Genomic DNA, 12,235 nt, shown 5'->3' with positions numbered 1-12,235 from the left:
CACAGCCAGATTCTGCTCCCACTCTGAGCCCACAGCTCTCATTCCTATTGCCTTCAGCCTCACAAGCACTCTCCCTGCTGCCTACCACCTCGAATGGGAAGAAGCTTCCCATTCCCCAGCAGACCAGCTATTGCCTCAACTACCTGACCCGGGCATATGTCTCCTCTTCATCTGCGGCAATCCAGGCGATGTCAGCCAGAGTAGGGACTGGGGGCACATCCCTTAGACACAGGTCAGAGATGTTGGGCAGGGTCTATAGAGAAGCAAAATTCATCAACAAGCATTTACTGACATCATGATGAGATAATGAGAGACTGCAAAATACATAGGAGGGGCACCTAATCCAGCACTGGGTGTCAGGAAGGTTTTCTAGAGGAGGGAGAAGAGAGTTCTGAACTGGTTGGAAATAGCTTGAATAAGAGGCCAGAAGCAAGAGAGTCTCTGAGATTACAAATAGTTCAGCATGGGTGGAATGGAGGATAAGGGGGGATTGTGAGAGGTTAGAAAGTGAATTAGGAGCTTTGATTCTAAGACCAATAATGAGCCACTGGAAGATTTTAACTAATTAAGGATCAGATTTTAGGTTTTAATATTCTGCTGCTGTGTGGTACATGGATGGGAGGTTGAAAAGACCAATTATGAGGCTGTTGTATCCTCCAAACAAAACACGGTGGCCTAGAGCAGGGATGGGGCCTGTTTTTATATATAAAGTTACATTGGAAGAACAGTCACACCCATTCATTTATGTATTGTCTGTGGTTGCTTTTAAGCTACAACTGCAAAAGTGAGTAGTTGTCACAGAGACTGTTATAGCCCACAGCCTAAAATATTTACTCTGGCCCTTTAAAGAAAAAGCTTGCTGACCCCTGGCTAGAGCAAAGGGGTCTTCAGTGGGACTGGCCAGAGTTACCTTTTAACAGAGATGGCCACTGTCTAAGAGCATCTTGCCCTCTGGTTGTGAGAATACAGGTGCAAAGACATCAACAATCTGTTACATCAACAGCAAGTTTCTCCTGGCTAACTCTTTATAACACCTTTGTAGCTAATTGGGATCTACACTGTTTTAAGCAAACTTGATAATTTGAATATTTAGATTTACATAAAAAGACATGATTAATTATACAAAAGGAATCATAGCAGGATTCCTTAAAATAGCCCCTCAAACCCAAATGAACAACAACCAGGGACTAGATAGGCTGAGTGACACTATGTTAAATGAAAAAGTAGGAGGATTCAATCATATGGTGACTATCATTAGAACAAAGCAAAAAATATACATCTAGAAAAAGATGGAAAAGAATTTCAACAAAGGATTGGAAAATATAAAGAACCAATCAGAACTGAAGAATACAATAATGGAAATTAAAAATTCACTAGAGGGAATCAACAGCAGAGTAGATGACACAAAAGAATGGATCAGTGACCTAGAAGAAAGAGTCGAGGAAATCACCTAAGCTGAATAGAAAAAAGAAAAATGAATTAAAAATAACGAGGACAAAGGGACCTCTGGGACAACATCAAGCATACTAACATCCGTATTATAGGTGTCCCAGAAAGAGAAGAGAGAGACAAAGGGGCAGAGAACATATTTGAAGAAATAATAGCTGAAAACTTCCCTAACCTGAGGAAGGAAACAGACATCCAGGTAGAGGAAGCACAGAGAACACTAAACAAGATGATCCCCAAGAGGCCCACACCAAGACACATAATTAAAATGTCAAAAATTAAATAGAGAATCCTAAAAGCTGCAAGAGAAAGGCAACAAGTTACATATAAAGAAAACCCCATAAGGCTATCAGCTGACTTCTCAGCAGAAACCTTACAGGTTAGAAGGGAGTGGCAAAATATATTCAAAGTACTGAAAGGAAAAAACCTACAGCCAAGAATCCTCTACCTGGCAAGGTTCTCATTCAGAATGGACGGAGAGAGAGTTTTCCCAAAAAGCAAAAACTACAGGAGTTTTATTACTACTAAACAGGCCTTACAAGAAATGTAAAGAGATTTATTTAAGTGGAAAAGAAAAGCCACCAATAGGAATAAGAAAATTATCAAAGAAAAAAAAATCACTGGCAATGGCAAATATACAGTAAAGGTAGTGGATCAACCACCTATAAAGCTAGTATGAAGGTCAAAAGACAAAAGTACTAAAAATATCTATCTCCATGATAAGAGGTTAAAGGGATACACACACACACAAAAAGAGGTTAAATATAATATCAAGAACATAAAATGTGGGCTTTTAGTAAGAGGTCAAACTTAAGAGACCATCAACTTAATATAGATTGCTATTTACATAGGTTATTATATGTGAACCTCATGGTAATCACAAACCAGAAACCTATAATAAACAGACAAAAAAATAGAAAGGAATCCAAACATAATACCAAAGAAAGCCATCAAATCACAAGGGAAGTGAGCAAGAGAACAAAAAAGCAACAGAGAAGAACTACTAAAACAACCAGAAAAAAAGTAATAAAATGTCAGTAAGTACATACTTATAAGTAGCCACTTTAAATGTCAATGGACTAAATGCTCCAATCAAAAGACACAGGGTGGCTGAACAGATGAAAAAACAAGACCCATATATAAGCTGCATACAAGAGACACACTTCAGACCTAAAAACACTTACAAACTGGAAGTGAAGGGATTAAAAAAGATACTCCATGCAAATGGAAATGAAAAGAAAGCTGGGGTAGCAATACTTATATCAGACAAAATAGACTTGAAAACAAAAACTATAACAAGAGACAAAGAAGGGCACTACATAATGATAAAGGGAACAATCCAACAAGAGGACGTAACACTTGTAAATATCTATGCAACCAACATAGGAGCACCTCAATATATAAAGCAGTTATTAACAGACATAAAAGGAGAAATTGACAGTAACACAATAATAGTAGGGGACTTTAACACTCCACTTACATCAATGGATAAACATTAAACAAAAGATCAATAAGGAAACATTGGCCTTAAATGACACATTACACCAGATGGACTTAGTAGATACATACACAATGTTCCATCCCAAAACTGAAGAATACACATTCTTTTTGAATACACATGGAACATTCTCCAGGTTACATCACATCTTAGGCCACAAAACAAGTCTCAATAAATTTAAGAAGACTGAAATAATACCAAGCATCTTTTCTGACCACAGCAGTATGAAACTAGACATCAACTACAAGAAGAAAACTGGAAAAGCCACAAATATGTGGAGATTAAACAAAATGCTGCTGAACAACTATTGGGTCAAGGAAGAAATCAAAGGAGAAATCAAAAAATACTTGGAGACAAATGAAAATGAAAATATGACATACCAAAATTTATGGTATACAGCAAAAGCAGTGCTACGAGAAAAGTTTACAGCAACACAGGCCTACCTCAAGAAACAAGAAAAATCTCAAATAATCTAACAGTATTCCTAAAGGAACTAGAAAAAGAAGAACAAAGCCCAAAATCAGTAGAAGGAAGGAAATAATAAAAATCAGAGCAGAAATAAATGAAATAGAGACTAAAAAAACAATAGAGAAAAATCAATGAAATTAAGAGCTGGTTCTTTGAAAAGTTAACAAAATTGACAAACTTTTAGCTAGACTCACCAAGAAAACAAGAGAAGGCTCAAATAAATAAAATCAGAAATGAAAGAAGAGAAATTACAGTGTACACCACAGAAATACAAAGGATTATAAGAGAATACTATGAAAAGCTATATGCCAACAAATTGGATAATCTAGATGAAATGGATAAATTCTTTTTTTTTTTTTTGAGGAAGATTGGCCCTGCATGAACATCTGTTGCCAATCTTCCTCTTTTTTTTTTTTTTCCTTTTTTCTCCCCACAGCCCCAGTACATAGTTGTGTATCATAGCTGTAGAGTTGTAGCTCTTCTATACGGGACGCCGACTCAGCAAGGCTTGATGAGCAGTGAGTAGGTCCACACCCAGGATCTGAACCAGCAAACCCCGGGCCACCAAAGCAGAACGGGTGAACTTAATCACTATGCCACCAGGCCGGCCCCTGGATAAATTCTTATAATCATACAGCTTTCCAAAACGGAATCAAGAAGAAATAGAGAATCTGAATAGACTGATCACTAGTAAGGAGATCAAAACAGTAATCAAAAGCCTCACAAGAAACAAAAGTCCAGGACCAGATGGCTTCCCTGGTGAACTCTACCAATACATTCAAAGAAGACTTAATACCTATCCTTCTCAAACTCTTTCAAACAATTGAAGAGGAGGGGATGCTTCCTAACTCATTCTACAAGGCCAACATTACCCTGATACCAAAGCCAGACAAGAACACCATAAAAAAAGAAAATTACAGGCCAATATCACTGATGAACATAGATGTAAAAATCCTCAACAAAATACTAGTAAATCAAATACAATAATACATTACAAAGATGATACACCATGATCAAGTGGGATTTATTTGAGGGATGCAGGGATGCTTCAACATCTGCAAATCAATCAATGTGGTATACCACATTAACAAAATGAAGATAAAATCACATGATCATCTCAATAGATGCAGAGAAAGCATTTGACAAGATACAGCATCCACTTATGATAAAAACTCTGAATAAAATGGGTATAGAAGGCAAGTACCTCAACATAATAAAGGCCATATGGAGAAAAACTGAAAGCTATCCTTAAAGAATAGGAACAAGACAAGGATGCCCACTTTCACCACTCTTATTTAACATAGTATTGGAAGTCCTAGCTAGAGCAATCAGGCAAGAAAAAGAAATAAAAGGGATCCAAATTGGAAAGGAAGAAGTAAAACTGTCACTATTTGCAGATGACATGATTTTATATATAGAAAACCCTAAAGAATCTACCAAAAAACTATCAAAAATAATAAATGAATACAGTAAAGTTGCAGGATACAAAATCAACATACAAAAATCAGTTGCGTTTCTATATACTAATAATGAAATAGCAGAAAAAGAAATTAAGAATACAATGCCAGGGCCGACCCCATGGCGTAGCAGTTAAGTGCACGTGCTCCGCTGCTGGCGGCCCGGGTTCGGATCCCCGGCGCGCACCGACGCACTGCTTCTCCAGCCATGCTGAGGCCGTGTCCCACATACAGCAACTGGAGGGATGTGCAGCTATGACATGCAACTGTCTACTGGGGCTTTGAGGGGAAAAATAAATAAATAAAATTAAAAAAAAAAAACAAAAAAACAATACAATCCCATTTACAATCGCAACAAAAAGAATAAAATACCTAGGAATAAATTTAACTAAGGAGGTGAAACACCTGAACACCGAAAGCTATAAAACATGTTGAAAGAAATCAAAAACACAAAGAAATGGAAAGACATTTTATGCTCATGGATTGGAAGAATTAACATAGTAAAAATGTCTATACTGCCTAAAGAAATCTACAGATTCAATGCAATCCCTGTCAAAGTCCCAGTGACATTTGTCACAGATACAGAACAAAGAATCCTACAATTTATATGGAACAAGAAAAGACCCCAAATAGCCAAAGGAATCCTGAGAAAAAGAACAAAGCTGGAGGTATCACACTCCCTGATTTCAAAATATACCACCAAGCTAAAGTAATCAAAACAGCACGGTACTGGCACAAAAACACACACAGATCAATGGAACAGAATCAAGAGCCCATAGATAAACCTACTCATCTGTGGACAGCTAATTTTTGACAAGGGAGCAAAGAACATACGATGGAGAAAGGAAAGTCTCTTCAATAAATGGTGTTAGGAAAACTGGACAGCTACATGCAAAAAAATGAAAGCGGTCCATTATCTTATACCACACACAAAAATTAAAATGGATTACAGACTTGAATGTAAGACCTGAAACCATAAAAATTCTAGAAGAAAACATGGGCAGTACGTTCTCTGACACTGGTCTTAGCAGTATCTTTTTGAATACGTCTCACCAGACAAGGGAAACAAAAGAAAAGGTAAACAAATGGGACTACATCAAACTAAAAAGCTTCTGCACAGCAAAGGAAATAATCAACAAAATGAAAAGACAACCTAACAACTGGGAGAAGATATTTGCAAATCATGTATCTGATAAGGGGTTAATATCCAAAATATAAAGAACTCATACACCTCCATAACAAAAAACCCAAACAATCCAATTAAAAAATGGGCAAAGGATCTGAACAGACATCTTTCCAAAGAAGATATACAGATGGCCAACAGGCACATGAAAAGATGTTCAACATCACTAATAATTAGGGAAATGAAAATTAAAACTACAATGAGATATCACCTCACGCCCATCAGAATGGCTATCATTAACAAAATAAGAAATAACAAGTGTTGGAGAGGATATGGAGAAAAGGGAACCCTCATATGCTGCTGGTGGGAATGTAAACTGGCACAGCCACTATGGAAAACAGGACAGAGATTCTTCAAAAAACTAAGAATAGAACTACCATATGATCCAGCTATTCCACTTCTGGGTATTCATCCAAAGAACACAAAAATATGAATGTGAAAAGATATGCACCCCTATATTCATTGCAGCATTATTCACAATAGCCAAGACTTGGCAGCAATCTAAGTGCTCATCAATGGATGAATGGATAAAGAAGATGTGGTATATATACACAATGGAATACTACTCAGTCATAAAAAAGATGAAATCTTGCCATCTGTGGTAACGTGGATGAACCTTGAGGGTATGATGCTGAGTGAAATAAGTCAGACAGAGAAAATCAAATACTGTATGATCTCACTCATAGGTGGAAGATAAAAATAACAAACACACAGATACAGAGATTAGATTGATGGTTACCAGAGGGGAAGGGGAGAGGGAGGAGGGTGAAAGGGGTAATAAGGACGCATGTGTACGGTGACGGATGGTAATTAGTCTTTGGGTGGCGAACATAAAAAAAAAAAGAACTACACCAAAACATTAGTAGTTATTGTGTCATAACTATGTGAATGATAGGTAATTTACTTTCCTTTCTCCTTTTTATTTTCCTTAATTTAATATTTTTATATGAGTAATTTAAAAAATAAAACAAATCAGCAAGATTCCCTTAAATAATATTTAAGGTAATTACAACAGAAATCCAGGGATAATTTCTCAAAAGCCCACCTATACATGAGTTAAATTCAGATGTTTCTGCTACAGATTGTTTGGTAGGTGGATCAGGACTTGATGGCTCTGGCTTTTAGATAGGGAAGCTGGGTCTTAAAGGAGTGAAGTGATTCTCCAAGGTTACAGAGGAGGACTTCTACTAACCCAGGAGCTACTGCTAAGATGAGCCATTTAGGGGAGGCCTCCATGTGCTTTCCCTGATTAGCCAGAATGCTCCTCTGCTATTGGCAATTAAATGAGTTAACATATATAAAGTACTTAGCATAGTGCCTGGCACATAGTATGTGCTCAGTAAATGTTAGCTAGTATTACTACTACTACTCACGCATGATCCTGCTCTGTGGGAGCTTACGCCCTTGATTGTCTCTGCCCAGCGGTATCTGGCCAAAGGACTGGACAGGTTATAGTGGGATGTGGGGCAACCTCCACTGAGTCTCTCACGCTCCTTAGCTGTGCTTCCCTTTGTTTCTGATGCTTGAGGCAGCTAGGGCCACATCCTGCCCAGGCTCTTTGGGCAATTCTTAATAACTAGAAATCTGGGTCAGGGGGCAGCCCCCTCACCGCCCACCCCCAACCCCATTCCTGACTCGCATACCAACCCTGACACCACTTCTGACTCCAGATCCAGCTCCTACACAGACTTCGCAGCTCAGCACCTGATATACAAATTCAACTGCTTGATTTCTGTATCCACCTGGGCCCACATCTTTTCAGGCATATATTTCTATCTCCTCTGTGTAGGCAGAAAGCTGAAGTATTTCTTTTGTGTCCCAGCTCCTCAAAGGAACATACCTTAGGCATCTAGTCTGGAGCTAGTGCTTAACCATTAGTTCTTAGAGGGAGGCAGCTGGGACTAATAAATGCTATTTAGCTTTCCACTGCAGAATGGGGTCTCAGGCAAGAATCTCTGCTGCAGAGTAGGTGCTAAAGGCCCTTAGACACAGAGGTAAAACTGAAGTAGCCCAGTAAAGGAGTGGCCAGACTTGGCCAGAAAGAAGAGGATGGGGAGTAATGGACTCAGGGAAACACTAAAAATAGGTGGCTAAGTGGCCATGTCTTAGGGCTGGTGAAGAAAAGCAGAGTTCAACTCAGTGACACACAGCACTCAGTGTCCTGAGTGGGGACCTGCCAGGGTTGCAGGCAAATACCTCAGAGCACAGACATGGCTATTCTGGAGGTCTGGTTCATCAAGGATCTTTGGCCTGCACTGATAAACTGTATTGCTGGAACCTGATGAAATCTGAGTCACTTAACAGAGGCATCCAAGACACAAGATTATTAATTTACGAGCAAATTGGAAGCCTGACTGTTGTGGTCACAGGTTTGTGTACAATCAGGAAGGCACAGTGACCAGAATCCACTATAAGCACTTAATAAATATTTCTTGACAAAATGAAAAAGTGACCAGCAAAGCAACCTCCCTCGGCAATGCCGAGGATTCTCGGGCACAGAAGCAGCACCATCCTCCCATACTCTCTCGGTCTCTCCTCTCCCTGCCCATCCAGCGCACTCACCTCAAAGGACGCCCGGGGACATGGCTTCAGGGGCAGGTTGGTCCCGATCCTTCTCACTACACTGCGAGCAGCCCCATGCGGCTTGTTTTGCCAGATTGGGATGGTCTATAGCAGAGAGAGATAGGGACAGCCACAACCTCAGAGATGAGTCCAGCTACTGTCCCCGTCCTATTCCCTTTAGCAGGGAGACTGAATTCTCCAATCCCAGGGACAGAGCACCCTATGGAGTAAGTCAGGTCTCAATTATGAGTGAGGGCAGGTTTCCCAGTCGCCAGCCTTCACCTTGGCCAGCCACCTAAGGGTGCACCTGCTGCTGCCAGGGCACAGTCAAGGTTGGGAGGGTCCAGTGAAAGGGTGAGGAATTAGCTAGGTGTAGGGATCATCCAGGCTTCTCTCCCTTCCCTCTGCACAGAAAGGCAGAAACACACTGACTCCTTAATGGCCCCAAGATCATAGTTGGTTCTGCCTGTGGGGGGGTGGCCTCCCTCCAGTTTCAGGCCTCCAGGGGAAAAGAATAATTAACTGGAGGGTCTCAGAACTTCAGCAAGCCCAGTGCTCAGCCTTCCACCCACACCCCTGCAGGGAATGCCGCTTACCACGTTGGCTTCCATTTCCGACATTTCAACTGGCTCCTGAACTTGAAGGAGAAGGCAGCCACAGGGCAGCTCTGGGGGCTCGGGGAGGTGGGAGGCGTGACTCTCTCATATCAGGCCATCTTAGGGAACACCAGACTTCTCTTCTATGAAACAACCCCCACAGTGGGGACTCAATGGCCACCACACAAGCCCCACGAAACCAGGCCTTGTAGAGCCATGACTAACACCAAGGCTTCTCTGACATTTCACAGGGGAGAAAACCAGCCCAAAAGGCTGCCCTCACTCAACAGTGGTTTCTCCAAATCTAGACCCTTAAAGGTTCTGTTCCAGACTTGCTACATGAGCTTGGCCAACTCTGGGAGCCTTCCCGGGCCCTTAGGTTTCCTGAGGCAAAACTTCTAAAGATGTAAATAGAACCCTCTGGTAGTTAAAAAGCTCATGGGAAAGCCAAATTGTAGATATCATCCAAGCCCAGCATTCATCCTTGAAAATGAGATGTAAAAGCCCAGCATGTGCCTCTCAGCCTAGCACTGCTGGGACCCCCACACCCACCCCCTCAAGGGAGAGAGGCAAAATAGACAATGGGAGAATGAACAGCCAGCTCTAGCCAATCTCAGTCTACTAGGCTACAGGGAGAAGAGCAAAAAATTTTTATCCTCGCTCAGCCATCTACTGGTTTTGTAGCCTTAGGCAAGTCACTTAAACTTTCTGAATGTTGGTTTCTTCATTTGTAAAAAGAGGACAAGAAAAGCTGCCACTCTAGGTTACCTTAAGGATCATTCAATAGAATAGGGGATTTTAAAGTGCTTAATGAACTGTTAAAACATGACACAGATGGGTGAAGTCACTCCTGCCTAGATTCCTCACAGCTGCCCTTGCATGGTGAGCAGATGCAATCAATGAGCTCATTCATTCCCTTGTTCATCAAACACTAACAATACCCACTCTGTGCCAGGCCCTGTGCTGGGCAATGTAGGGGCTATGGAAGGAGTAAGACATAGCCATGCTCTCAAGAAACTCACAATCTAGAAGAGAGAGAGTACCTGAATACATAATTCTAGAAGAGGCTGAATATCACTGCTTAAGAAAAGCACACTAGGCAAGTAGCCAGGTGAGTTCAGCCCCCTGGTCCCAAGGCCCCATGATGAGTTCACAGGAGGTAGGAAGGGAAGAAAAACAGTAACAGCACAGATCCAGGACAGGAAGGCGAGAGAGATGTAAAGAGGAGCAGAGTGGATAAGGCGCAAAGGTAAATTGGGGATCAAGTCATGAGGGCTGGGAATGCCTGGGTGAGGTCACTGGGGAATCAAGGGCAGGCTCTCAACAGGGGATGGACTGGACTGACCAAAGCAGCTCTTTCTGGAAACCTCCCTTGTAGTCTTTCACCTTTGGGAGAGGAGTTATCACTCTTTACGCTATGAGGAAAGGAAGCTGGCGAGAGGAAGGGACTTGTCTCAGGTCATGACTCAGTGGTCATGCAGCAGAAAGCACTTTAAATCTGGCCCAGATCCTGCTGCCTCCTGCATGGGCTCAACTTCTCAGCACAGTACAAGCCTTTTATCCAAGTCCCTCTATGTGCTAGGCTCTGTGCTGAATGTCAGTGCCTCCCACAAGCTCCACATAACAGTGCTTCCCTGTGTTTCTCACTTCAGTCACTGCAGCCGCTTCCTGGCAGAACTTACCTCCCAAGACTCAGGTGGACCTCTCACAACAGCCAGAGGGACCTTCCTAGAACACATTGCTAGTCACATTGTTCCTATGTTTAAAACCCCTACAGCCTTGCCAGAGGTAACCGGATAAAATCTAGACTTTTCAGCACGTCCTGCAGAGCCCTCCACAATCAGTCCCAACTTCACCAGACCAAACTCTCTGCCCTGCCTGGACCACACTCACCGCAGCCCACAAGGCCTACATCTGGCCCCTGCACACTTAACAGACCCCTCCTGTGATCCCCTTGCCCTTCAGCCACACTGGCTGCCTTTCAGCCCCCAACACACCACCTCAGAGGCCTTGTCCACACTACTCCCTCTGCGTGAAACACCACCAGCACCCTCTTGAGAAAGCTCATTCTCAGTCATTTTTCGGAGCTCAGCTCAAGCATCGCCTCCCCTTCTCTGACAGTCAGCTCCTTTACTGTCACCCCCAGCACCCCGCATTTCCTTGGGAATCCTCTCACAAGAGTAATTAGGGAACTGTCATCTGCTGCTTGTCCGCAGGGCAGGGACTTCCCCAGGCACAGCACAGTGCCCGCCTGGTACCTAACAGGCGCTTAAACGATGCGTCAATTACGACACGGATGAACGAGAACACTGACCGAGCCCTGAAGCTCCCCACCCCCTCCCGCCCGGGTCACTGGCTGGAAGAAGACAGCGCGCGCTGGGTCTTCCCAGCTCCGCGCTCCCACAGCCCCTCTCCAGGCTGCTGTCACGACCCGTTTACACACGGCCGCCCCTCCAGAGCAGGGCTGGTCTCATCGCCCCGGGGTCCCGGGCGCCCCGCGGAGGCCGCCGCGCTCGCTGGAACTTCGCCGAGCGGACAGCCCGCGCGGGCCCCCAGCAGCTGCGCGGGGGAGCCGCTGCGGGACCTCGCCCGGACGCGCCTCCCCTCCCCCGCCACCGCCCGCCCCCACAGGCCAAGGTCGGCCAAGTTCTCGCCGCCGGCCCGGCGGCCCGTGGACCACAGGCCCGGGGCCGGGTCCCAGACGGAGCGAGGAGGCGGCCGAAAGGACAAGCCTCTAGTGGAGCTCGGCCACCGGAGCTGGGTGACTCGGGCGAGCAACCACCCCTTGGGGACTCAACTAACACCCCCTGCCAAACGAGGCGGACAACACCGGCTCCCGCGAGAACTGGCGCGGGAACAGGAGCCGCGGCTTCGCACAGCGCCCGGCAGTAGGCCGCGTCGACAGCCGGCCGGAAAGCCGCGCTCCCGCCTTCGGGGCGGCCCTCGGACCTAGTCTCACCTCAGACTCCGGCTCGGGTACTCACTCACCTCACGGCCCCTCCTACCACAGCGGGCCGCCCCGCCC

General features: G+C 43.9%; 1 protein-coding gene across 5 annotated transcripts in view; it reads right to left on the bottom strand.

Moving 5' to 3' along the window:
* MTFR1L (mitochondrial fission regulator 1 like) overlaps positions 1-12,235 on the bottom strand; it is a 17,305-nt gene extending 5,070 nt beyond the window's left edge. For 2 of the 5 annotated variants that reach the window (XR_009221883.1, XM_058553275.1), the window contains exons 1-3: positions 9,211-11,511; positions 8,615-8,719; positions 144-253 (exon numbers count right to left, since the gene is read on the bottom strand). Coding sequence is in view for 4 of the 5 variants with exons in the window: in XM_058553275.1 (XP_058409258.1) it covers positions 144-253; positions 8,615-8,719; positions 9,211-9,234 (239 nt within the window). In the remaining variant the exon portion in view is untranslated. Of the gene's footprint in view, positions 1-143; positions 254-8,614; positions 8,720-9,210; positions 11,514-12,169 lie in introns of those variants that run through there. The other 3 variants (XM_058553277.1, XM_058553276.1, XM_058553278.1) reach the window with 3 other exon arrangements.

Source organism: Diceros bicornis, chromosome 13, assembly GCF_020826845.1.
Source record: "Diceros bicornis minor isolate mBicDic1 chromosome 13, mDicBic1.mat.cur, whole genome shotgun sequence".
Taxonomy (NCBI): domain Eukaryota; kingdom Metazoa; phylum Chordata; class Mammalia; order Perissodactyla; family Rhinocerotidae; genus Diceros; species Diceros bicornis.
The sequence above is the reverse complement of the archived record's forward strand: the minus strand, read 5'-3'. Positions and strand labels throughout refer to the sequence as shown.